The sequence below is a fragment of the Thyridium curvatum genome (genome assembly GCF_004353045.1).
Source record: "Thyridium curvatum strain D216 chromosome Unknown NODE_10_length_634906_cov_78.760910, whole genome shotgun sequence".
Taxonomy (NCBI): Eukaryota; Fungi; Ascomycota; class Sordariomycetes; order Thyridiales; family Thyridiaceae; genus Thyridium; species Thyridium curvatum.
The window spans coordinates 358,949-385,015 of record NW_022156765.1 but is presented as its reverse complement, the minus strand read 5'-3'; the positions used below and the strand labels follow the sequence as shown (position 1 = coordinate 385,015).

The 26,067-nt window shown below is 53.0% G+C and overlaps 6 protein-coding genes across 6 annotated transcripts; 5 read left to right on the top strand and 1 right to left on the bottom strand.

Moving 5' to 3' along the window:
• Positions 1-897: 897 nt before the first annotated feature.
• E0L32_002550 (uncharacterized protein) lies at positions 898-2,580 on the top strand (the record flags this gene model as incomplete). Its single annotated transcript, XM_031136752.1, has 4 exons — positions 898-972; positions 1,032-1,963; positions 2,025-2,239; positions 2,303-2,580. 4 exons carry the CDS (start codon positions 898-900, stop codon positions 2,578-2,580), a joined length of 1,500 nt encoding a protein of 499 aa, XP_031000404.1.
• A 6,417-nt stretch (positions 2,581-8,997) lies between these two features.
• Positions 8,998-12,902, top strand: E0L32_002549 (uncharacterized protein; the record flags this gene model as incomplete). Its single annotated transcript, XM_031136750.1, has 10 exons — positions 8,998-9,079; positions 9,126-9,155; positions 9,216-9,277; positions 9,332-9,591; positions 9,669-9,960; positions 10,012-10,122; positions 10,182-10,333; positions 10,726-10,965; positions 11,021-12,031; positions 12,086-12,902. 10 exons carry the CDS (start codon positions 8,998-9,000, stop codon positions 12,900-12,902), a joined length of 3,057 nt encoding a protein of 1,018 aa, XP_031000403.1.
• Positions 12,903-12,966: 64 nt separating this feature from the next.
• E0L32_002548 (uncharacterized protein) lies at positions 12,967-14,274 on the bottom strand (the record flags this gene model as incomplete). Its single annotated transcript, XM_031136749.1, has 4 exons — positions 12,967-13,476; positions 13,558-13,914; positions 13,972-14,132; positions 14,199-14,274. 4 exons carry the CDS (start codon positions 14,272-14,274, stop codon positions 12,967-12,969), a joined length of 1,104 nt encoding a protein of 367 aa, XP_031000402.1.
• A 657-nt stretch (positions 14,275-14,931) lies between these two features.
• On the top strand, positions 14,932-16,652 carry E0L32_002547 (uncharacterized protein; the record flags this gene model as incomplete). Its single annotated transcript, XM_031136748.1, has 4 exons — positions 14,932-15,174; positions 15,228-15,400; positions 15,456-16,241; positions 16,298-16,652. 4 exons carry the CDS (start codon positions 14,932-14,934, stop codon positions 16,650-16,652), a joined length of 1,557 nt encoding a protein of 518 aa, XP_031000401.1.
• Positions 16,653-17,526: 874 nt separating this feature from the next.
• On the top strand, positions 17,527-19,077 carry E0L32_002546 (uncharacterized protein; the record flags this gene model as incomplete). Its single annotated transcript, XM_031136747.1, has 1 exon — positions 17,527-19,077. The coding sequence occupies one exon, from the start codon at positions 17,527-17,529 to the stop codon at positions 19,075-19,077; it is 1,551 nt and encodes a 516-aa protein (XP_031000400.1).
• Positions 19,078-21,938: 2,861 nt separating this feature from the next.
• Positions 21,939-25,779, top strand: E0L32_002545 (uncharacterized protein; the record flags this gene model as incomplete). The annotated part of the gene is made up of 15 exons (XM_031136746.1): positions 21,939-22,018; positions 22,071-22,249; positions 22,303-22,415; positions 22,465-22,584; positions 22,647-22,719; positions 22,776-22,879; positions 22,947-23,224; positions 23,281-23,403; positions 23,896-24,053; positions 24,113-24,725; positions 24,780-24,846; positions 24,910-25,143; positions 25,216-25,478; positions 25,549-25,606; positions 25,663-25,779. The coding sequence occupies 15 exons, from the start codon at positions 21,939-21,941 to the stop codon at positions 25,777-25,779; spliced, it is 2,580 nt and encodes an 859-aa protein (XP_031000399.1).
• Between the last annotated feature and the right edge of the window lie 288 nt (positions 25,780-26,067).

The window sequence follows — 26,067 nt, the reverse complement described above, 5'->3', positions numbered from 1 at the left end:
CTTATAAAGTACAACGACCACCCTGGTGTTAGAGTTTCTCTTCTGCCAGTGTGCCTCAGGCGGATGTTCCATCCGTCAATTTCCCAAGCCACCCAGCTGCGCTTGGGTACATCTTCGTGCCACGTGAATTATCATCCTCGTTCCCGGTCTGCGCCACACCTTAAATGATCCTGCATCTGCTGGGCCGCACTGTTTCCGAGCAAGATGCCGGCAGAAGATCTACGAGTAGCATTGTGCCGTTGGGGGGAAAGAAAAGGCATCGATCCTCCTCGTACACGTAGCCGCACCACTCGCGACTATTTAGAGTAATACCCCAGGCTGCTAAGACAAGGAATACCGTTGCTATCACCACCCTGGCTCCAATAGTCTGTTGGTCCACGGATTTACCGGGTAAACCCGCCACCTGTGCCGCATCCGGTCGTGCCAGTCCTCTCCAGCACGGTCACATTCTAATGTGCAAATGTAGGATTCCCTGGACATATCCCTGGCCTGCCCCGGTACGAGAGTGCCATTGCGGGCGTATGGCGGCGGACAAACCCATGATCCTCGCCGGGGTGTGGCCTGACCCTAATGTGCCGTGCCCCCAACACCAACTGCCCTCACTCTATTCCCTGGGGGCGAAGCGGCAACTATCCGCAATCTGCCCTGCCAGATGCATGCCTACATGTAGACCCCATCTAGAACGGGAAGAAGAAAAACGCGCTCGTTAGGGGCCGCGCATGTTTCAAAGAGCTGTCGACTCCCGTAGTGCTCCCCACCATCTCGAAAGCGCCAAAGTGTATATAGAGTGTGGCCTTCCGGACTCATTCCCCAGAGACTTTTCAGTTGGACCTGATCGTTTTCCACACTTCTTCTCTTTTTTCGAAAGAACAGGAAGCACCTCGATTGTAGGCCAGAATGAGTCCTTCAAAGTCTGCACGAGCCGCTGCGCTGTTGGTAGCTCTGTCTGGCCTCGCGGCTGCACAGTCATGTGTAAGTCGACCTGTCATGCCTTGGAGCTAACTATGTCGCTAAGTCACTCCTCCTCTTAGTGCGACAGGTTGAGGCAAGCACTGCCAGACTCTATCGTCCGCCCGAATGATACCGCGGGGACGTATGCATCGCTCAATGGCCGGTGGTCTGACACCGCGATCCTGGCGCCCAGCTGCATCTTCCTCCCAGCGTCAGCAGAACAGGTCGCTGCCGGCCTGCAGCTGTTGACCGACTCTGGCCTGGAGGGAGGTGCCTGCAAGTTCGCCATCAAGGCCGGCGGGCACATGCCCATCCCCGGTGCCAACAACATCCAGGGCGGCGTGGTGATGGACCTCGCCCACCTTGACGAGACAACGCTCTCTGCGGATAAGTCGTACGTCACTCTCGGGGCCGGCGGCACGTGGAGCCACGCGTACGCAAATCTTGTCAAGGACGGACTCGCCTTCACGGGCGGCTTCTGCGGCGGCACTGGCGTCGGCGGCCTCTCCATTGGTGGCGGGCAGTCCTTCTTCCAGCCCAGCCAGGGGTGGGTCGTTGACAACATTCTCAGCTACGAGGTCGTCCTCGCCTCCGGCCAGATCGTCACAGCCAGTGCCGACTCCAACCCGGACTTGTACAAAGCCCTCAAGGGCGGCGGCTCCAACTTTGGGGTCGTCACCAAGGTGGATGTCGCGACGTTCAACTTCCGAGACATGTGGGCGGGCCAGATCGTCGTGCCGGTGTCCGCAGATGCGACGTCCAAGGTCCTCGAGGCCGCTGTGAACTTCACCGGGCGGAACAATCAGGACGTGCACGCTGGCATCCAGATCATCTTCTCGTACCCCAGCAACGGCACCGCGCTGATTGACTTGGCGATGGCAAGCGGGGTGGAAAACCCGCCTGTGCTTCAAGGATTCACCTCCCTGCAGCCTCATGTACTTAACACGATGAGTAAGCGGAGCTTGAGCAGCTTTGTCGCGGAGGCCGACGCCACGCAGCCTCCAGGGTATCGGTAAGTGCAGTGGGAATCCCCTTCTTTGCTTTCGTTACAGAGCTAACAATGACATGAAAAGTGTCCTCGGCGCAACCGTTACCTTTGCCAACACCCTCGAGGCCATCAAGGCCGTGCATGCTGTGAGCGACGTGGTGCAAAGAGCCTTAGCTACGGAGATGACGGACCTGGAGTTTATTGTCAACTACGCCCCTCAGCCGAGGGTGATTGCAACCCACACCAGCAAGCGCGGCGGCAATGTTCTAGGACTTGAAAATGTTGACCATGACCAGATTGGTAAGTGTGCTGATGTCCCGAACCATGCCGAATCGCATACTCACTGACGCATCGTCTCAAAAGTGGCTTTCCTTACACCCAGATGGACAAACGCCTCCCACGACGAAGCCATGTACGCGGCTGCCCAGACTTGGGTGGACAGATGTAACGACGCACTTCTGAAGATCGGGTCCCTAGATCCGTTCGTCTACGTCAACTTTGCGACCCCTCAGCAGAAACCTTTCTGTAGCTATGGCAAGGAGAATGCAGCGTTTCTCAAGAGGGTGGCCAAGACTTACGACCCGGAGGAGGTCTTCCAGAAACTTGTTCCTGGAGGCTTCAAGGTATCGGTGGAGTGTTGAGGCACAGGGATAGGGATTGGGGCATGGGATATTAATTGGGGGCTTGATGTGTTTTGTACTTAAATGAAAGGGTTTGCAACATTTTGCTCTTCAGTTCGAGTCTATTAAACCACGAGCCCTTGTAGTTGATATCGAACCGAATCATCTCACCTAAGACGACGATCTCGTATCTGACTTCGAGGCCTTCTCATCTCCCTTCTCTCGATGAGAGAGCTCCTGTGTCTTGCTTTCAGAGCCCTCTCCGGGTTGTTTGGGTTCCTTCACTGTCATTTCCGGTGGCTTTTGCTTCTCCTTCCGGGCCGCTTCTTCGGCCTTCCCGGGCTGGCCTTCCTCTGCCTTGTTCGATTTCTCCTTGCCATCTCCATCCCCTGTAGACAGGACCGCCTCTTCGTCATACCCATCATCCCACTCCGGAATCAGCGCATTGTCAGCCTCTCCCTCATCAGGCCCGTCCCGTCCTATCAGGATCTTCTTTGCTGCCTCGCCCCCAACAACCGGCAGTTTTTCCACACCGAGCTCCTTTCGCGCCTTGTCTGGCACCAGATTCGGGTCGAGCAGTCCGACTTGGACAAGCACACTCGCCTGGTCCCAGTAGACGTGCTCATGATACAGCTTACCGCCGCGCAGCGTCACGATACTGATGACGATGATCGCGACACGCTTGTTGGTCGGCGGTACTCCGGGGAGGATCCAGGGCATCTCCTGCGTGTGGCGGAAGCGCACGTGCAGCTCGTCGACGACGCGGTCGGCGCCGATGGTGCGGGAAAGGAGAGTGAGCTTTGTGGAGGGCGGATTGCTGGAGATGAAGAATTCGCTGTAGAAGCGCTCTAGCTCGGCGGCGCCGATGCCGCCCGTCAAAGTGGGCACGTAGGTGACGTGCGGTTCCTTGTGGGTTGTGTAGGTGGAGAGCGTGTCTTGCACATTTCGGGTGAAGAATTTGCCTGTCACCGCCGTCAGTCACGACGTCACACGGAGCGTCACTCGTATCTCCTCACCTTGGACATTGGTGTCCAGCGCCAACTCCAGGTCGACGTGCTGTTTGAACGCATCCCTCGCTACAGCTAGACTCCTGCTGAACGCCAGTTCGGCGGGAACTCGCTTGTAGATGTCAAGATCGTGCTCGGCGAAACCCGGCTCTGCACTGTAGGTGTAGCTGGGGTATGCTAGCCTCAGCGTCTCGCCTGTCCCCAGGCCGCGCTCCAATCTGCGTCGTGTCACCCTTCGCTTGCCTTGAATGCCGATCATCTGGCTCTGCTTGACCACACCGACATCCTCACCGGCCAGGTGCACAAGCGTCTTGATGCTTGATGGGAAGCGGCCTTTGGGGTCTGGGATAGATGTAGGGTAGTACGCGATGAGCAGACCGAGCTTGTACTCTGGATTGTTGTCCATGATGTGGTAGTGCTCGAGACAGCATGCTGCCGCGTCACCGTATGCTTGATGGCGTGTCAGTGCGACAATTCCGTGGCACAGAGGGCGAGTGCTTCTCTAGTCTGACTCACCTACGATCCCAAAGGTCTCACACGGTCCGCGCTTCTGCCTGCTCAACCTCTCCAGCCGCTCTTGGTACTCGTTTAGGTCATCGCCCATGGGGATGTACTCCACGTTGAAACCCTCGTCCGCCCATTCTCTCAGCGTCAGTTGGTCAAAGTCCTCGCTCTCGGCTGTGAAATACAGCTTTGGTGGACCCCTTGGGAAATCGTCCGACAGAAAGCCCGGGTCCCTGTAATTGTTGCCCGTCATGTTGTCCGAGATGACCTGGACGTTTTTCCCTTTTGCATCGTCACCCATGGCTGCTTTGATCAGGTCCGAAACGTTGGCATTCATCGCTGCAATGGGAATGAATAAGAACTTTGGTCGGTGACCAAATGATTGGTATTGTGTCAGATGCCATATTCCTGGACGGTTGATGTTTACATAAGAATTGTGCTATGCTGGACCGATATCAGGTTTTGGAAGCTTGAATATGACGTCACGATAACGATCTGCTCTGGAGAGATTGTCCTCCACGGCAAAGTCAACATGTGACGAAAGCGACGTTCACTAAGTCCGGTCGAAACAGATACGAGCCTTTGAAGGAGTATTAACTCTCGGCACTGCTGGAAAGTGGTCGAGATGGATGTCCACGGCATGTTTCGCATCAGAGACACTCTCCCAAGATGTTGGAATCTGACCAATCAGAACTGCGCTGCTCGTCTAATCAACGATGGAGCTGTGGGATTCCAACAAAATCTCGGCTAGGAATCGTGCTTACTTTCTGGCCGAAAATGGGAAAGTCGGCTCCAACGAAAGTTGTTTCATCTTCCGTGATGTTTTCATGAGCCCCATGACCTGAAGTTGGTTCTGTTTTCCTTTCCGCTGGGTCGTTCCCGACATTCTCGACCACGCCCGCTTCAAGCATACAAATCTCTCACACTACCCTTCTACGATGTCGCCTCTCGGCCAAGCCGCCGTTGCCCTCACAACGGGCATCTTGTTCTACGGAGCCTTCAGCCGTCTCACCCATGGCCGCTACACCCCGTCCTTCTACCGCTACCAGCTCGACCGCGCCCCGGATGACGAATCGACCAGGATCGTGCCTTTTATCGACCTGTTCGTCGGCACCCTCCTCGTCTTTCCGAGAACGAGACTCGTTGGCGCCGGCCTGAGCTCTCTCTTCCACAGCTTCGGGCTCCCCATCAGATTCAAGTCGGGCAAGCCTGCTGGGATCGATCTTGCGCTCTGGGCACTCGCGGTGTTTGGGTTCCTCGATATGCTGCTTTGGAGTTGAGAAATGGAATCACTGGTTATTTATTCTCCGAGCTTCAGCTCAAGTTCAAAACTAGCGTTGAGCATCATGAAAGCGATATAACTACACTACCATCTCAATCACACAACACCACCCCCTATTGTCCTGTCCCCAGAGTCCATTGCATTCGTGTGTTCTCGCAGTACCGATTGTGGTAACCGATTCCTGTTTGGCAATTTTGACACCAGAGCTCGCCATCCGCGAACGATGGCATACCACACAACGAGCCACTTTGAAGAGGGAAAATCTTCTCTCTCCGGGGGGAACTTTCGAAACCTTCTAGACGTGTCAACCCAACGCGGATCCCTGGCCATCGCGTCGAGTATTGGTTGTTGAAAGGCCCGGTAGCCTCTCCAGAATGCGCGAACTATGCGTTCGATATTGGCAACCAGGACGTACGTTCCCGCGGCTACCAGGGCGGACGAAATAATGAACGAGCTGAAGCTGTAGCTCTCGTTGATGCTGAACATCCCTGCACACACCCCAAGGGGCAGGTAGAAGATGCTCACATAGGTGAGCAGCTTGACGTTTCGACCGAGTTCGGATGCTGCTCTGCTCTCGATGACGGAACTGGCTGTGAAGAGCTGTATGGGATGTCAATAATCGATTCTACCCTGAAACTGCGCCCGAGATATGGGGAGGGGCGATTACTGATTGTCTTAGTCTGTCCGTATCGTCCAACAACTCTTTGAAGATATAGTGCTGGCGCATTAATCGGCGAATCTGTCCCTCCACATTGAGTCGAGCTGGGTCAAGCTTTCGAAGACAATCAGTATTGAGACCTTCTTCCTGTTCCATGCGCTTTTCCATCTGAAGACCAAAAGAAAAGTGGGACTTTCTCAGAGTGGACTCCCAAGCTTCCCACCAGGATTGCCATTGTTCAATAGAATGTTTCAAGTCGAGCAGGAACAGGTTCAAGATATCGGATGCCCAGAACAAGAGCCGAGACCTTGAGAAATAAGCGTCATCAAATAGGAGAGAGTCATGCTTGTCTGGGTCCAGAACTGCATTGTACTCTACACCCATGATTTCCCTGATTCTGGATTCAATCTCCTGCCACGAGTCGGCTGCCATTTCCAAGGCATAAGCAATCAAAACTAAGACTACAACCTCAGGTGTGGCCTCTGGAGTCCATCTATTACAAGACGCGGTCAAGATCGGTTTGTCGAAGTCGAGAGGGGTCAAGAGGATGCATGTCCAGTGATAGTCAGCCACTCTGTCCTCATCGTCGTCCGGAGGCATTATAATATTGCTCATTTGTCGCTGCTGGTACACACCAAGCGTAAAGGCTGCCTGCTGTATTTTCGTTTCTGGTCCTATTTTGTCGCCAGCAGGATATAAGCTCCCTGTTCTCCAGGTCGAGGGTGCGGCATTCTCTACGACGCGATACCAAGTTATGTGGAACGGTTTCAATCGCCGTTTCGCACCCGCTCCGAAGGTATCTAGATCGTGACTGCATAGCATATGCAAACTGAATGTCTCGGACAAGATGCGCCACGGAAGGCGACTGGAATCCCTCACAAGAATGTCATCCGTATCTCGAAACAAGATCTTCCATATATCTGACAACTTCGACCGATCCGCATCATTTCTCCCATCGCGCATGATGTTGAAGGCCCCGACGGAGGCGAAGCCGTGGCAATGAATGATGCGGTGCCATGGTCTTTTTCGGAGAGGAGCTTGAACTGATAGGATCCTGTGTACCGGGTAGGAGATGGGTAGGATGTTTAATTCACAATGCTCCTTCTCTAGCGCTGGGCTTGAGAGAAATCCTTGTGAGTCTACCTGTCCTCGTGTCGGTGAACCACTTCCCGTAGACTCATAAGAGGAATAGTTCATGAGGTCGTCCAAATCTGTCACGCGAAAGGATCCACCTACTGCTTCCAGCGCGTCGAAAAGCCCTCGAATCTGCGACAGGTATAGATCCAGTTGACCGCCTTGGGCAGCAAGTCGTAACTGGTTCTTTTCAAACCTCAGAGTGACTCTCGAGTCTGGCGGGACTGAATAGAGCTCTCCTAAAGACATGATGATGTCATCCATTTTATGGTGTAGACCAAATCGAGAAATCCGCTCTCCATGTGGTGGCGGAGATAGAGCGTATGGCACGAGTTGGCTCTCTCCCGAATCGTGCTCCAAGTCGTCGTGAATGGGAAACTTCTTTTGCCCATCGTCAATATGGTACCAGAGGCCATCGCCTTCCTTCAAGAGCTCCCAAACAGGAACCATATCCGGGCGACCGCGACCAGCCCATTTTAGGACCACATTCGGACTAGGGGACACGACCCAGGGAAATTCTTCCCTGATAAACTGCACACCGCGCCCTGAACTAATGTTATCAACGGTTAAGATGAAATGCGAGATACCTTACTCACAATAATGCCAGTCCAAATGTAGCACTTGGACAGAGTCAATCTTGGGAGTGGTGTTGGCGTATTTCGTGGAGGGATAATGCTCAGCTCTTTGCATCGGTGTAATTCGACATTCACCTTCTGGAATCACGTAGTGAATTATGCCGCCACCTAAGGTATGATCATCCCCATAGTCCATAATGAAGATTTCGCTGGGGGTTCGTCCAATGTTATCATCATAACCACGAATGGCGGCCTCTAGGGAATGTGCAAATCGCTCTAAGTGCTGTGTCTGCTTTTCCGCATTCTCTCTCAACTCTCTCACCAGCTGCAACATTTCAGCTCCCCAAGTCCTGCTCGGGCTGTGAGTAGTCATCTTGTGAAAAGTCAAATGAGAAGTTTGGTTTTGATCGAAAAAGATGCTTGTCGACTTGATTTCAGAAGAGTCCTGAGAAGAACACTCCGATATCACACCTTGACATTTAGAGAGCTACTCGATGTAAGGATAACTCTCCACACCGGCGCACCCCATGTATCGACGCAATAAATATCCCTTGGACTTGGTTTAATACTTCGGCGTTTCGCGATTTAAATGATAGTGGAATGCATGCCTGAGCTTTCGTAAAGTCTTGAGGTATTTCCAGCGCGTACAAGCGTAATACATTGTATTAACCTCGAGCCCCTCGTACTCATTAAGGGTTGGGCAGGATGCGATCTTGAGCCCTGACACAAGCTGCGGCGGTTTGCATGGGTCCTTCGGCATTCAGAGCCCATACACTGAGGAGAAGTACTTGTCGTTTCTTTCTCACCGCAAGGTTTGATTGGCATCCCCCAATATGCGTGGAAAGGTGGGCTGTCCTACAATTTCCATTTTTAGATGACCACTTCTCTCCGACAAGACTGATAAAGTGGGCATCCATGGCGGACAGGCAGCGCCTATTCCACCCGAGTCTATGTAGTAGCAGGCGGGACAGAGTAAGAGATACAAACTCTGTGATACACAATAGCCAAGATTCGAGAAGAGGCGACAAGAATGGGGCACCTATCTTGGCTTATCTTTGGCCGCTGCCATAGCACGGAAGCGGGGCTGACCGCTTGTTGTGACGCCGGCCAATTTCGATGGGCAATGTCGGCCAGCGTCACATGCCGTGCGTGTGGGATGATTGTAAAGGCCTTGTGGCGACTGTTCGTGCCAGATAAACATGGCAAGCGAGAGTTTGGGTAGCAAGCAATGCAGCAACCGATTCTGTCTAGAGTTGGTAGCACGAATCGAAAGTGACCATGCGCCCGCTTCCACGAGGAATCTACACGCCACTCCCGTGTTTCTTCCACGAGAATGAGGACCTAGGTCAGGCCTCTGCCAGTACATGAGGGTGTTATTTCTAGCAATGCTGATACAGTGCCTCCAGACTTGGACGCGTTTGTATCCCATCTCACATGTCAGTGCGGCTTTGGCCATTGGTACCACCGTATTCAGATTTCTGACTGACTGTGATCAGTTGTCGCACAGGCCGGGACAACGCCAGTCATCTCAGGGAGTGCCGGTGAGGCTGTTCATCTGGTTCGTTCCGTTCCCACTCAGTGGTTCTTCTGGGTATTAACAATGCCTCGCTAGGACCACGAAGAAAAAGTCCTGTTGATCAAGACTGCTCGCGCGACTCTTGACAGCATCGGCCTCCCGTCTGTTCCCATCATCGCCGGTGTGGGCGCCGCAAGCACGCGCGAGTCCATCAAACTCGCCCGCGATGCGGCTGAGGCCGGTGCAGACTATGGAATGGTCATTCCTCCGGGATATTATGCCGGCGCTCTGGCGGCCAATCGCCAGTGTCTGAGGGACTTCTTTGTCGATATAGCCGAGTCATCGGAACTTCCCATGTGAGTCTTGCCACCGCTAGAATTGTTTGTTCGGCTGGGCATCGCAAGAACTCAGAAGTTGACTCCTACTCGTACAGAATCATCTACAACTTCCCAGCAGTCTCTGGTGGCATCGACATGGATAGCGATCTCGTCGTCGACATCGTCAAAGCGTCACCCAACGTCTGCGGCATCAAGCTTACCTGTGCCAATGTTGGCAAGTTGACGAGGATCCTGGCAGAGACTGGAAGCCCAGAGTTCAGACTTGCATATCCTCGGCGCCACCCCGGTCTCGAATTCACGGCCATTGACGGGTTCATTGACTTTCTGCTGCCTTCGGTAGCAGTCGGGGCAGGTGGTGCCATCAGTGGTCTGCCGAATGTCGCTCCGGTATGTGAAGTGAATTGTTCCCATTGACCCTATGCTAATCATTTAGAATAGAAAGTCTGTGTGAAGCTATGGGAACTGTGCCAGTCACCCGACACGGCCAAAGACGCATTGGAGATGCAGAATCTGGTTTCACTAGCAGATCGCGTGCAGCTGAAAATGGGTGTAAGAATCCTTCTTTCTTTTGTCTCCTGTGACGATCGATGATAACGAACTGTTGCCAGATACACGGGATGAAGATGCTACTGCACAGGCAGTTCGGCTACAGCGCCGTTTCCCGGCGCCCGCTGCCATTGATGGACGAGAGTGATGCGGATAAGATGTTTGGAGACCCATACCTCCAGAAATTACTACGCTTAGAGCAGACACTCTACTTGTAGGCACTAGGCCGCCGTAGTTGGTTAAGCTCCGCTTGCCGGAAATCCGTTCCCGGGCCGGCGTGTGTCTTCAAATCGGCGCAGTTGATTGGAGGACTGAACCCCATTCGGCGCTTTTGCTTTGAAAGAGTTGCCCGCGATTGGTCATGCCCTCAAGATAGGCCGATAACGTATCAGTGAACCCTTAAATGTTATCAACATGATCATTCCCCTCACGAACACTAACCCGGAACTCACCGAGACGAGCATTTCCCCAGATTCCTCCTGCGCCGTACTACCTTGGTCCGTTTCATCTCTTCGCTGCTATTATCTCAGGGCACTTGGCCGCGCCCCTCCGATCCTTACCCGCTTTTGTTAAGATGGCCGCATCACCAACAACTGTGCTCAACAGCGTGGAGGCTACGGAAGTGGCTGTCTCTCCGCGGCCGATTCCTGGCCGCTTCTACAAGTCCCGGAAGTCTCGCCCCTGCGACTGCTGTCGTAAGAGAAAGGTCGTTTGTGACATGCCAAAGGGTCCACCATGCCGCCGCTGTTCCACCCGTGACTTGCCCTGCACCTTCGTGCAGGGGCCAGGCGAGAGGAAGAGGAAGAGATTATCGTTTGCTTCTGAGGATCCAACAGGAGCGACCGGGTGAGAAAGACCATGCCCACTCTCGAAATCTGCGCTGATTGTTCGACACACATAGTATGTGGGACGAGTCTCACCATAGTTTACCAATCCAGAGCTTCTTTGAACACGCAGAAGATGGATTCCTTGTTGATGGATTCCAAGACTTTCAGAACTTTGTCTTCCCTGGGATAGATCCGCTGCTCGCTACCCCGGGCGTTTCTTCCCAACCTGCACATCAGGGGCAGCGCTCTCCGCTCACTTCACCTCCATCAAGCCAGCATCCATACCACCTCAATGAGTATCACAGAAGCACTACAGCTGTGCCTGCCACTAACGAGGCTGGTCAAAGGCCATGCCATTCTCTTGAGAACCTTTCCGGGGCTTTCAGCTTCTACATTGGCCCTACAGGGGCGGCTGATATTCATCTCTTGAGCCGCGAGCAATATGACGGGGATGAGGTAGCGCGTCCACGTCTGAGCGGCCTCCGCTACCGTCGTCTGAAAACGACAATTGAACCGGACATACCTGTCATCTTTGGGATCACCGATCAAAAGCTCCTAGCCAACACAGAGCCCAGAGTTGAAGTCTCAGTCATTGAAGACGCTTGGAACGAACTTTGGGATATCTTCGAACCCCATACAGCATGGCGACTCATCCAACTCTTCAGTCGCTTCATTGAGCCATGCTTTCCGATCATTGCATCTCAACAGCTGCCATCAAATCCTGATGAGCTCTGCAATATGCCGCTGGGTCTCCTGGCAGCCCTTTGCGCATCGGCGCTACCCTTTGTCATGCACGATGAGAGTCTTTACGCTCTACTGCTCCATCCACCATCAAGTCAGCGCCTGTACAGGCTTTGTTGGCTCGATATTTCGCAACAATTTCACTCTCCAACACTCACGACGTTACAAGCCTGCCTCTTGCTACAACAGAGGCTGCCCACGAACCCTTACTTGTCTGACACGGCTTTCTCTTGGACGCTTATATCGAGCGCCGTATCCGTCGCACAGACAATCGGTCTCCATCGCGACCCCAGCCCATGGGAGTCTATACCACAGTGGGAAAGGATGCTCAGAAGGCGGCTTTGGTGGGTTGTGTGGACAATGGAGAAGTAGGTGTCTTTGACAAGAGGGATGCCCAGTCATATTCACGACGATGACTTCGACGTCTCGGAGTTGACACCAGATGACATTGAAGATACACTGTCTCGACCCACCCAGAACAAAGTACACATCTGCGAGCTGGTTCAGGTGACCAGGATCATGGCCGACATCCACCAGACGTACTACACAACGCGTGCCATAGGTAGGACAGCGCACGATCTTCAGCATTCTCTGGACCTCGCCCGCTCAGCTCGAGCGAGACTTAAACAATGGCGCGACCAACTCCCGCCAGCGTCGCAGCTATTCGCCCCCAGCTCACCGGTGGCTGGTCGCGGGGTGCAGGATCATGATGACGGAATCATGAACGGCATCGGCGCCGTGTATCTATCATACATCATCACTCACATGACTCTGTTTCGTGCACTGCTCCGCCCGCTCGATAAGTCGCCTGCCATAGATCCTCGGTCACCTTCAAGTATTCCAGGCGAGGATCTCTTCAGCGCGGCCAAAGCGGTGATCAGGGGCTCCATCTTGTGCGTCAAAGAATTCGTCGAGATGCTGGAGAACATGACAGCTGCACAGTGGAATGGCTTTTGGCACAGCTGGAGCCGGCAGAACTTTGCCATCGGTGGATCGTTCATGGTGCATCTGCTCCACATCACGTCGGCTTCTAGTCATATAGAGGGAGACATGGGGTTCGCTAGTGAAGACCAAGAGTTGAGGGTCTGGATCGGGAGATGGAGGACCGCGAGCCGGGCCAGCGCCACTGGGGCAGCAGGGGCAAAGGGGTTGGCGAACCTGGGGTTGTTGAGAGTTGAGATCATGTTGGCACGTTTGCTGGCGAAGGGTGAATAATGATCACGGAATGCGGCAATTTCTATTGGATGAACCGTACAGAACTCTCAATTTTACTCATTATCTAACAAAGGTTCAACAACATCCTTCCCTCATCCTTTTGACACTCGCCATCGTCTTCCTCCACCTTGCTTGGGATCGGCACATTAGCCAAGGGTGTCAGGCGGAATGCATGCCTCCTCGCTCCGGCCTGGTAGTCCAGTGTCTGCGAGTGCTGCGTCACGCGCTGGTCCCAGATGACAACCGTGCCGGGCTCGTACCGCACACGGCAGCAGAAGTCGTGGCCGCGGTTGATGTGGTCGAAGAGGAACTTGAGCAGGTAGTCCGACTCTTCGTCGTCCCAACCGACAATTCGCTGCGTGTATGAAGAGTTGACGAAGAGGTTCTTCTGGCCGGTGACGGGGTGCACCGTGACCACGGGGTGGATGGACTTTGTAATGGGGCGGCGGAGAACGGCGGCGTCGCCGTTGTCGCGGATCTCGCGCGCGATGGGGTTGGCGGTCGTGTGGATGGCCTGCAGACCTTCGAGGCGTTTACGGAAGGATGGGGATAGGCGCTCGAATGCACGGACAGTCTGGAACGGGGAGAGTGTCAGCTCACTTGTATCTCAAGTACAGGTTGTATTTACCCTGGCAGAACTTCTTTGGCCACATACGCTGGAGATGATTGTATCACCACCCGCTCCGGGAGGAGACTCAAGCATGCAGAAGAAGGTCGCTCCGGGAGGCTGGACCTCAGGCGACTGATCCACGTGGAATTGCACGGGACTCTTGCGCGACCACGACTTGCGGATGCGCAGGTCGTCTTTGCTGTCGTACACGATGACAAACTCTTCGGGCCCGTTCTTGGGATGCGGCATCCAGCCATGCTTGTGGAGCGGACCAAAATACGATGCTATCTCCTTTTGCTTCTCGAAGCCTAGGTTGGTGAAGTCTTGATTGAGGAATACCAGGCATCCCCTCTGGGCGCATAGGAGTGCTAGCTCGTCGAGGCCTGCGTTTGAGAGCTCGGACTGTACGCGTCTTGTTAGTGTGCGACTTTTGGCCTTCAGATGAGAACCGAGTCTTACGATCTGAATGTTCCTCAGTTCCGTGCCGCAGTGAGGAGACAGCTCGATAGCTTCGACACCTTCCCGGAGCAAGTTGGGCATCTTGGGATCGGCACGAAAGCCTGGATCATCATGCTCGAACGAGCCAACAGGCTCTACCTGCTCAAGCGGGTCATAGTGTGCTGAAAAACGTATTAGTAACTATTTCCTTTTCCCCATATAGTCCATTCCTTGACAAGGTAACTCACGCAAGTAGTCGGGATAAAGGGGACCGCCTTTGCCGTTGGCCTTGACCTCAATGGTGGACTCCTCCTGGGCAGTCATCGTGAACACTCGATTACAGTTGTCCGTGCTAAGAAGACAGTTGCTTCCAAGTTGGCTTGTCTTTGAATAAGTCTGGCCTGAAACCTTTTATCTAATCAAATCAACTATTCCACGTCGTTAACTTGACTTGTCCTCTTTTTATCTAGCAGCACATCTACAGGAGATGCGGACGGTTGCGCCGCTGCCCTGCTCTTCCCCGCGGTTCCACTTAGATGGCGCCGGTCAACTCTTAGTACTGGCCGCGATTTAAAGTTGGCCGCCGTGATAGTGCGGCCAACAATAATGACTTATCAATTCCTGTGGTCATCGCAAGCCGGGGAAGACCTTATCGCGGCCAAACTTATCTCAACTATTAGACCTAGTATGTTGCAAGTGCCAGATTCCGGGGTCTTCCCCAGAGACATGGACGCGGTGTGCTAATCCACTCCGAAGTTACTCTACTAATGGGTGATATGGGAGTCTTTCTCAGATAATTGAAGGCATGGTATCATGAGTCTACAGACCCATTGGGAGATTGTGCTGAGCCCTGATAGTGCCATCTCCATCTCATAAAACGCCCCGGACCTCTTCCCCAACACTGCTCAGCCGACACAACCATCTGCCCATTATTCTTAGACATCATCATTCATCGTACGATAAATCGACTGGCTAGCAGTAATGGGTAGCCAGAACGATTCAATCTCGGCAAAAGCCGAAGCACCCTCGACCCCTGTTGACATGGCAGACGGACAAGTTCTCGCTGCCAAGTCTGCAGTCAAAGCTGTCGAGAACGGCCAGGGCAAGGATGTCGACATCGCCGCCCAAATCATTGCCGAGTATGGCGACGAGTTCGACAGAAGCTGGACGCCTGAGGAGGAGAAACGGCTGATCCGCAAGGTGGACTGGATGATTGTCCCAATTGTGAGTTGTCTATTGCCTTTTGCACACTACTACAGCCCACTGACAATTTATAGCTCTTTGTGTGTGCGACACTCTCCGGCCTGGACAAGACCGCCATCTCGGCTGCCGCTATCTACGGCATCCGAACGGACTTGAAACTCACAGGGCCCGAATTCTCATGGGTCGGCTCGGCCCCGTTCTTTGGTGGTCTCCTATTCATGGGACCCTCTGCCTACTTCATTCAAAAGTACGTAACTACACCTGTTATCCTCTACTTGATACTTATCTACGTTTGCTGTCAGGCTCTCAGCTGTCGTATACTTCTCCTTCGCCGTTCTCTGCTGGGGCGTCCTTGCCTGCTGCATGGCCGCTTGCCACAACTTTGGGTCTCTCTTCGCGTGCCGCTTCCTCCTCGGCGGCTTCGAAGCTCTGCTGATCCCGGCTGTGACTCTCATCACGTCCATGTGGTACCGTCCAGAGGAGCAGCCCCGCCGGAACAGTATCATTCTGAACGTCGTCGCTCCCATCATCAACGGCTTTGTTGCCTGGGTGGTCGGCTACTATAACGGCTCATACGCCAAGTGGAAAATTGTCTTCCTCCTAGTCGGCTGCGTGACCATTGCCTGGTCCGCCGTCATCTACTTCTTCCTGCCTAGCAACCCTCTCGAGGCGAAACGGCTCACTCCCAGAGAGAGGTACATCATCATCCAGCGCAAGGCCTCGGACAACACCGGCATCGAGAACAAGGTGTTCAAGCCTGCACAGGTCAAGGAGGCGTTCCTGGACCTCAAGACCTGGCTTATCTGGTTTGCCATCATCGCGCTTCAGGTGCCCAATGGAGGTCTCACTACCTTTAACACGCTTATCATTTCCGGGCTGGGCTTCAACCCGCTCCAGACCTCTCTTCTGGCCATGCCTCCAGGTGCGATGAGTACCATCTCCGGTATCGTGCTTTCGTACATCGCCTCTACCACACGACGATTCAGAACTCCAATTGTGGCTGGCTCGATTTTGCTGCCCCTCCTGGGAGCTTTGCTATGCTATTGCCTGCCGCGTAACAATCTCGCTGGTCAACTTGTTGGTCTCTAGTAAGTACTAGCCCGCATCCTCATAGAGCACCACCGGGAACTAACGCCTTTGACAGCATTCTCTACACCTACTGGGCGCCTTATGTCACTCTTGTCTCCGTCTACCAAGCCAACATTGCCGGGCATACCAAGAAGGTCACCCTGTACGCCTGGTTCTATGTCGCCTGGGCCACCGGCAACATCGTTGGACCCCAGACGTTTCGTCAGGAGCAGGCGCCCGCTTACACTGGCGGCACTATCGCCATGATTGTCTGTTACGTCGTCGCTATGATCTGTGTCCTTGCGTATGGAGCACTCTGCAAGCTCGAGAACCGGCGACGTGGCGCCGAGGCCGACGACCAGACGGTCGCTACGCAAGACTGGCTGGACCTGACGGATAAGGAGTACAAGGGGTTCAAGTACACGACGTAAATACTTGTTGATGCAGTGTGTGTATCCTCTAGAAGAGCAAGGATTAACAGGGGAACCTTCATTAGCATGTCAACTGAGAATGAGCAGAGCCGTTCTACACACCTGTCGAGGCGTTGACAGCATGATTAGAATCAAGTGTGCAAAGCTGAACCCCCCTGTGCCTCTTCAGTGTGGAGTTAAGGCCACTAGCCTGGAAAGGAAAGATTTGCCGGCCCTTGGGCGGTAGTTCTTATATGTAATCTCGGCATTTGTGAAATAGGACTAAGGTCTGCCATGATTTCATATGTGGAAAGACATAACTTCTTAGGCACTGATGTGCTCTCAAGATAAGGTAGAGGACTCACTAACATATACTCCGAGTTTGAACATTATCACTAGCTGCTGCTCTTCTGGCTACTGTCTGATCAATAAACTTCGCCTGATGAACTTATTTCGCATGGCTATGACAACTGCGTGTACTCGAAGCTCGTAAATTATCTTTTATGCCCGGATCATACTCATGTCGATCTCCAAACCTTACTGATAGAACAGTGTAGGCCAAGTCTGTTCCAGACCAGACCCCGCCATATCGGAAAAGAGACCCTGTTTGGTGTTGGATGCAACGCTGCTAAGCCCCCTATCTCTATCCGGTGGCGAGATAAGCATTAGCGTGAATGTACTGCAGATCAAGATGAGACCGAAGCGCGTCTCTGTAGCACACATCCCACATAACAGCATCTTGCCGAGACAGATAACCGAGGAGGGGCGTGATCGTCGGCTTGAGGGGGCCATATGCCTTCAAAGTCTCCCCAGCTCAGCTGTTCGATTGTGCTCGTCTTTGTAAGATGAGAAGCTCATAGCCATTTCAACAGTAAAGCTACATTTCTTCGTACAAATGAAGTCCGTCACGCCGAACGAAGATGCCATCGAGGAGCCGAAAGGTATAGTTCCAGTCAATCGTGATCATGCAGAGAAAGGCGTGTCGCAGGAGCTCAGAAATGCCCCGCCCAGGTCCTACAGCTTGGTCTCGCTGGCTGGCATCGGCCTCCTCGTCGGGACCGTCTGGCCAGCTATCGGAGGGTCGATATTGGTCGCCATCTTCAATGGAGGTCCTCCGGGCGTTCTTTATGAGTTCGTCGCGGTCTCAGTCTGCTACTGGACAGTAGCGGCCAGCATCGCAGAGCTGGCCAGCTCGATGCCATCGTCCTCCGGTGTCTATCTATGGGCAACTGTGACGCCCGGCCGCCGGCTGGGTCCTGTGGTGGGCTTCTTCGCCGGCTGGTGGAATTACTTTGCCTGGACTCTGGGAGCGGCTAGCATGTGTGCCATACTCGGCAACACCACTGTCCAGATGTACGCCTTGAACAACTCTGGCTTCGAGCCCAAGCCCTGGCATGTGTTGGTGGTATACCTCCTTGCCACGTGGATCTCTACTGCAGCCGTCTGCCTGGCCAATAGCGCAATGCCTTTTCTAAACAAGATTGGTATTGGTGCTGTCCTGATCGGGTTTCTCATCACCGCGATCACCATGGCCGCCATGCCAGGCACGGGTGGCAGACCGCCTCATGCGACTTCGTCTTTTGTCTGGACAGAGTGGCGAGCCAACATTGGGTATCCAAATTTCTTTGTATTCGTGAATGGGATGCTCAACGGGGCCTACAGCGTGGGCGCCCTCGACGCAGTCACGCATCTCGCGGAGGAAATCCCGCACCCATCTCGCAACATCCCCATCGCCCTCGGGCTGCAGGTCGCCATCGGCTTCGTCACCGGTTTCTGCTATCTCGTCGTCATCCTCTACGCCATCAGCGATTTTGACGCCCTTTTCGCATCGTCGTACACAATCGCCGAAATCTATCGCCAAGGCACCAGCTCAAACACCGGAGCGATACTGCTTCTTTTGCTGATATTCCTCTGCATCTTCCTCTGCGTTATCGGTCTGTATATTACCTCTGGTCGGGTACTGTGGACGCTGGCACGCGACGGCGCGACTCCTTTCTCGTCTGTCCTCGGCAGTATACATCCTTCCTTGCAGATGCCCTTGGCATCTACAGTCACCACAGCGGTCCTCGTCAGTGCGCTAGGTCTACTCTATCTCGGCAGCACGACAGCCTTCAATGCTTTCCTGAGCGGTGTGATCCTCATGTTCATAAGCTCCTACATGGCGGCCATCCTTCCAAACTTGCTGCGCGGCCGCCGAGCTACCCAACATGGGTTCTTTCACATGCCGACAAGAGTCGGTTATTTCATGAATACCTTTGCATGCGGTTTCATGTTCCTCGCGTTCGTGGTGTTCTGCCTGCCTTATTCGCTACCCGCAACCGCGCAGAACATGAACTACTCGAGTGTCATTTGGTCTGGACTGTCTGTTTGCGTCGCCACGTGGTGGTTCGTCGGTGCGAGAAGGGGATACCGGGGGCCTGTTGTTCCAGATAATTGGGAGTTGTAATAGTGAGAAGAAGAACACGCTCGAGAGTGGTAGGTAAGACGAGACAAGACCGGCCAACACGGACAGGTATTGACCTTTTCACGTGGCTGAGATGACCACTTGACCTTTGGGGCCGGAATAAGCGTTGATGGTATCATAATTATAGACTAAACTGCTTTCGATACGTCAAATGATAATGTCCTCGTCCAAGAGATTTACGAGCTGCTGGTTTCCAAAGTACCATTCACTGAGCTCGTTAGACTCGGCATTGACGAACTCCAGGTTCTGATCCACAAGGTCACATCCATTTGTAAGAATACCCAGATCGGTACTGTTATTTGAAGACAGGACGGAATGACCGAGTAATACTTGGTCTTGGGTTGGATGAGGAGGAGGGTTTGCCTCGAGATGAAGTCTCGCAGCTTGGCAGAGTAAGTCGTATAACCGCTGGAAATTGGCGGGTAGTTTCGTAGGAGAATGCTCGGTCGTCAATGACGCTGCGAAACGCTCCAGTCTTTCGAGATCTTCGACGTCCATAGACTCAAATACCCGAGTAAACAGGATACTGAAGGGAACAAAAGGGTGGTGTACCACAGACCTACGGACGGAATGGGTTAGCATGTCTCATGAGGCTCTTGTCGAAGGGTCTACACAGTAGTTAAACAACACGCGGAATAACCGTCCTTACCAGCTCAGATACCTATCCAGCATAAATGGATCGAAGGTAGAATCGCGTATGCTCCTTACACAACGCTGATGTAGATCCAGGACATTTCGTGCTACTGTGATGCATTCATCAGGCACATCCCCGGGACAACCTGGCGTGGGAGTAGTTGCCCGTAAGATTAGAGCCAATAGTGAGGTCTGACAGATAGTTTCAGCTTGCAGGTAGCCATCCTGTGATGCCTCATGTCTATCCTCCTTTTGGTGTAAAGGGCTCTTCTATTATAAACAAATTAGCAGCCACGCCTCTGTAGGTCGGGATGGGAACCAACATCAGATTCAAAACGTGTGCTGTCCATAAGTGCCCGTAGTTCATTGGCAAGTTGCTCCGCCTGTTGAGTTCTGGTACCCCCGTCTGAGTGAGCTAGACTTGCTGGGCTGTACAGATGATCCCAGACTTTACTCTGAATCTGCCCAAATCTACTGTACCGCTCACCTTGTGGATCAAAGGGGACTGTGACGTCAATGTCCCGGATGTTGGAGGACCGCCCAAGCCGAAGCGATAGACCCTTCTCCATCCTGTATACCGTCCAGAATAGGCGTGTCTCCGTAGCTTGTGTTGCTTCATCAGCCCTGCTGCCCGATCGAGCAAGGTGGTATCCAAGAGTCTGGCAGACATTGGCAGCAATTGAGATTAAGCTCCAGGCTGAAGACACATTGAAGCTCTCCACTGCATCAAAAGCCTATCGAGCTAGTCAGCGAGGGGCACGAGGAGTTTAATAAGTGTAATATTCCTCACTCCAAGCGTCAATGCTGCTATGACTTCCATCGAAGGAGTGAGGAGAATAGGCAGCCTAGCACATGCAGTCTGAAGATTCCTCTGACACGTTTGATGGTGCTCTAGGTAAAGGTGTAGACCAGTGGCGGAAGTGTATTCAGAAAAGACATATTGGAGATAACCATTAGTGAGGATGAAGTCGATTTCGGAGTAATCTTCGACGGCAAAGTACACCCTTCTGCAGATCCCAGAAAATGTGTCGAGTGGAAGTACACGAGATATCCAAGCCATCCGAAGCTGCTCTTTGTGCGCTAAGTTGTCTTCGCGTCAGGACAATTCATTTCCGAAGGGCTCAAAACTAAGAGGTACTCGCCATTGGCCCAGCGTAGTGCGGTGACAGCAACTTCCATGGGAGGCATGGTTATGTTGACTGGATCTTTTGCTTCCGCATATCTAACGAACGATGGTTGAAAGCCCGATTCCCTGTCTTCTATCGCATCTAGAAGTCGTTCAAGGGACACTACAGTGGGGCTTTTCTCTACTCCGGGTCTCATCGTGGTTGATTGATTTACAACCACTTTGATGAAGTCCACGATGTTTCCAGAATAGTCCCATTCTGCCTCGGCGACGGGTGTGAGTACGGAATCCTCTCCTCTATTGGCTCTACTAGAAAACGCTAAGAGAGGCTGCTGTTGGGTCGTGGGCGCAGTCAAACTCAGAGTTTGTAGGAACTGTTTGATGCTATCGACGTTTTTCGCAATGTCATCGATCTTGCGCTCGCTGTGTAGAGGAAAGTATATGAGCATCTGACAAGCTGAAGATCGGATCATAATGCGGCACGGTGTACTCACTACTGTGCTGTGATGTTCACCCTCTGCCTGGGACTGCCCTGTTTCACCGCGACAGTGCTGTGTGTACAGTCAAGTCTGGCCGAGACACAGTTTGAGCATGGAGATCCTCGATCGCAAGCAACCTTCTCCTCCAGTTAGCCCGCAACATATCATGGTAAACACACGAGTAACACCCTATGTCCCACCTTTCGAGCGCGACAATGGTCGCACTGTATTGCAATCTGTCAGCTACCTGCTGGGACTGATGGCTCCTTGCTTACTCACAGAACGGCGTGCGATCGCCGGCCGGGCCGGTGGCTGTGGTTTGCATGCTTCTCCGCGGGATTCCATGACCAGAGGCTGTAGTTTTGACTGTTGACTCTTCACTTCGCCGTGTGGAGGATTGCATCACGATGTTGTTCAACAGGTTGAAGTTGAAGGGGAGGGATGACAAATCACCCGCCCTGCGGATCCGCGCGGCATTCCGGCCAGCGCCCCACCCGGATGAGGACCTGTGGAGGGCGAGATGATTCTCAGTATAAGTTAGGGAAACAGGGGCAAAGGGTATAAAAGATAGAGGAATATCCTGATCGGGATTCAGGAGATAAATGATGCTCGTGAAAGCATCTCCTCGCTACTCATATCTTTCCATGGCTCACAATATACTCGTTACCGGGGCAGCCGGCTATGTGTAAGTCAGATCTATTCCGTCCATGTCGCACGGCTGACTAACAGAGTAGTAGTGGAGGCTCTGTGTTCGCAGACTTCTTGTCTCGGGAAGACGGCCCTGTTAGAACAGCGAACATCTATGGCGCAGTGCGGGCTGCGGACCAAGTTCAGCCCGTCTCAAAACTGGGCAACTCCATCCGCTTGGATCTTTCGGACGAGCACACTGTCATGGACACCATCCTAAACTATCAGAGTTCGTTCCCCATATTCACACAGATAACCATGTGCGGACTAACAAACCTCAAGTCGATATTGTCATTCATGCGGCAAGCTCTATTGTCACATCCCTGGCGCTGAACCTCATCAAAGCTCTCGGCAAGCGACGTGAGGTCAGTGGACAACAGACATACTTTATTCACGTAAGTCTCACTTGTTAATTCTCACGGCAAAGAGCTAACCTGTTATTAGTCATCTGTGATTACAGTATTCGCAGAAGAGGCAGGCTGGCCCTACGGAGAGGCCAGAGATGACGGACCTTTGTTCACAAGGGAAAAGGAGTTAGCTCCTGAGCACCATCCAGTTCGCACGGTATGATGCCTTTTGGCAAGGGACGAAATGCTACTGAGATCATGTCCACTGACCTTCAACAGACTAATATCGCAGTGATTGAGACAGCGAAAGAACTTGGTGTTGAGGCTTTCAATGTGCCACTGCCTACTGTCTGTGAGTGCTGTTCTCACTATCAAGCAAGGTACTGCAACTTACCAAATCCTCCTCAGATGGGAGAGGCACTGGTGCCGTGAGGAAGCTGTCAGTCAGAATTCCCGCCTATGTCCGAATCGGCATGAAGCATCGCATCATCCACAAGTTCCCTGAAGATGGTGTAAGTTGCACGTCAAGCAAAGCCTTGACTGCCCAGTCTGTAGGTTGTGGACTAAATCTTAAGCTAGAATCCGCCCGGCATACACATCGCGGACCTGACCGAGCTCTACGCCGTCATTGTAGAGCACATCCTGCGACAAGAAAAGATCCCCAGCGGCGACAAGGGATACTACTTTGCCATCGCTCATAAAGTCCCGTGGTGGCGCACGATCGATTTGCTCGCACAGCAGATGCACCGGCGTGGACTAGTCAATGAGCCTACGCCTCGCACCTGGCCGACATACGAGATGGCCGCTGATTGTTTGAAATTCCCGGCAAGGTATGTACGGGCTATGGGTGCTTCCACGTGAGTCTACCCCTCGCATTCTCCGCAACTGCTACGCCTCTGACGGAGCCTTTTAGCGGGGATATGATCGCCATCAACGGACCCAAGCTTGGCTGGCAACCCAAATGGGACCAGAATCGGTTTTTAGAGAGCCTGGATCAGGAGATTCAGGATGTTTTGGATCTTGACACCCTTCAGCCGTCCGTGTTCAATTCATTGTTGAACTCATCGGGGCCGTGAAGCAGGCTATCTCCACGCCGTGTGTATGGAATATCGACGTCAGTGTCCAATATGATGTAGCTTCTAGTTTGACAGCCCGTATCCCTTCCCTGCTTTCTTGCGATATGCCGAACATCACAAATATTGATCATCGATACGACTGCCTTGACCATGATGTTCCATGCTCAATGTGGCTTACTGATCACGTCAATGGCGGCCTACCACGTCTGGCCACACTCTGTTATCTGCTGCAATGTTGCAATGTTGCATGGCACTTGTGCAATATTGTGTAATTTACTCATCGCGATTGGTCCTTTTCGCGTGGACCATGGATGCTCCATGACACATCCCGTGCAGAAGCTGCACATTGCCGGCATGAGGCACCCCCGTTCAATGCAACCCTATACATCGGCAAGGAGGAGGGGCATATATCAATCAGGCTCTGTCTTCTCTCCCACGGTATCTCGTTTTAGGTTCCCAGCAGAGACTCCCCGAGCCAAGATGGAGAGAATCTACGAAAGTACCAAGGACCTCGTCCTCACGAACCCCTTACTCTACGGAGGGCTGGCTTTCCTCTCTTGGTATGCGGTGTCGACGTTCCTCACCTGGTACCGCCTCAGTCACATCCCAGGTCCATGGCTAGCTTCCGTCTCCTATGCGTGGCTTATCGCGACCAGTCGCAGCTCTAAGTGGCGAGCATCTTCGAGAATCTCTCCAAGAAGTACGGACCGCTGGTACGCATCGGCCCCAACGACATCCTCACGAGTGACGTTGAGCTGCTCCGACGATCGAGCGCCGTCCGCGGCACGTACGACAAGAGCGACTGGTACTATGCCATCCGCTGGCAGCCGTACACGGATAACACCGTGACCATCAAAGAGCATGGGATCCACGACCGGCAGAAGGCCAAGATTGCCATCGCGTACAACACCAGCGGACGGGAGGTCGATCTGATTGAGCCCACCGTAGATGAGCAAGTGCTCGAAATGATCCGCCTGTTGGACGACAAGTACGCCGTTGAGCCGGGAAAGGCAAGTGGGCAAGTCCCACTTCTCGACTTCAGCAACCTTTCTGTGTATCTCACCATGGATGTGATCACTCGCGCCGTCTTTGGCGAGGAGTTTGGCCACCTCAAGACTGACTCCGACATCACTGGATTCCTCACCGCAGTACGTGAAGGTTGGCCGAGGGTCTCCACGGTTGCAGAATGGCCGGTTCTTCGACGCCTTCTCTTCTCCAGGACGTACCTGGGCCTCTTTGGGCCCAAGACTACGGACAAGACTGGATATGGCAAGTTGATGTCGTAAGTTCTACCATGGGCATATGTGCAGACTTATCACTAATTGTGACCGAACAGAGCTGTGGTCGATAGGGTGCGGGAGCGGTTCGAAGATCCCAAATCCGCCAAGAGAAAGGACATGCTAGTAAGTAATTATCATTCCTCCCTCGCTACCCTCGAATCACAGACATCTGATATATGAGAATAGAGCTCCTGGATGCAGCATGGCCTGAACCAATTAGAGTGCGAGTCAGATGGCCTGCTTGCGTTAGTCGCAGGATCAGAGACTACAGCTTCGGTCATGCGCATTACCATGCTATCGCTGCTCTCATCACCTACCGCCTATCGCAAACTTAAAGAGACCGTGAAGCAAGCAATTGATGAGCACGGGGTATCCCAGCCCATCACATTCGCAGAGTGTAAAGATATTCCTTATCTCCGAGTAAGTCAGACGCAACCGCCCAGGCTACCTGATCACCTGTCTTGCCTCAGGGTTAAGCTCATAAGAGTACAGGCTGTCATCTATGAAGGCTTGAGGATGCGACCTGGAACGCCCGGCCAGTTTCCCAAGATTGTCCCTCCGGCAGGAGAAACAATCAACGGGACGTATATCCCGGGTGGAACCTCGGTGGGGATGAACGTCCCGTCCATCTTGAAGTTGACCGGCGCGTTTGGGTCCGATGTAGACACATTCCGGCCGGAGAGATTCCTGGAAGTCGATGAGGCACAGAAGGTGGAGATGGAGCGGACAGTCGAGATGATGTTTGGCAGCGGCAGGTATGTTGATCCGCGCATGCGGTCGATCTCTCTTTGGACGTTACTCATGCTAATCATTCCACGGAAATAGGTGGATGTGTGCAGGCAAGCCAATCGCGTTCATGGAGCTATACAAGACTTTCTTTGAGGTAATCGCTCGTCCCTTCTCTCCGATTAGGTTCAACCCTAACGCTCATTTACACAGTTATTCCGCAACTTCGACTTCCAGCTTGCCAATCCCGGAAAGCCATGGTCCTCACGGTCGTACTTGGTATTCGTTGACGACGACTACTTCTTGAAAGTGACCAAGGCTGAAGTCTAAACCATCATGATCATATGCCTCTGGTCGAGGTTCTATTTCATTATCGAATATCAACAGTGGACTTACAAGGGGCACACAAAAGTATCAAGAATATTGGAGGTTCGGGTATTGCAAGGCAAACGGTTGGTCTCTTTCCAAATGCAAGGATGAAAGAAAAGTCGAATTCAACAACGAGATGAGCTATGACAATGCAAAACTAATGTATTCCCTAAACACCTTGCGCCCACTTGCTATGCTCAAGTCTTTCACTTCCACCCACTCTATGCTAAAGTATTAAAAACCCCAACA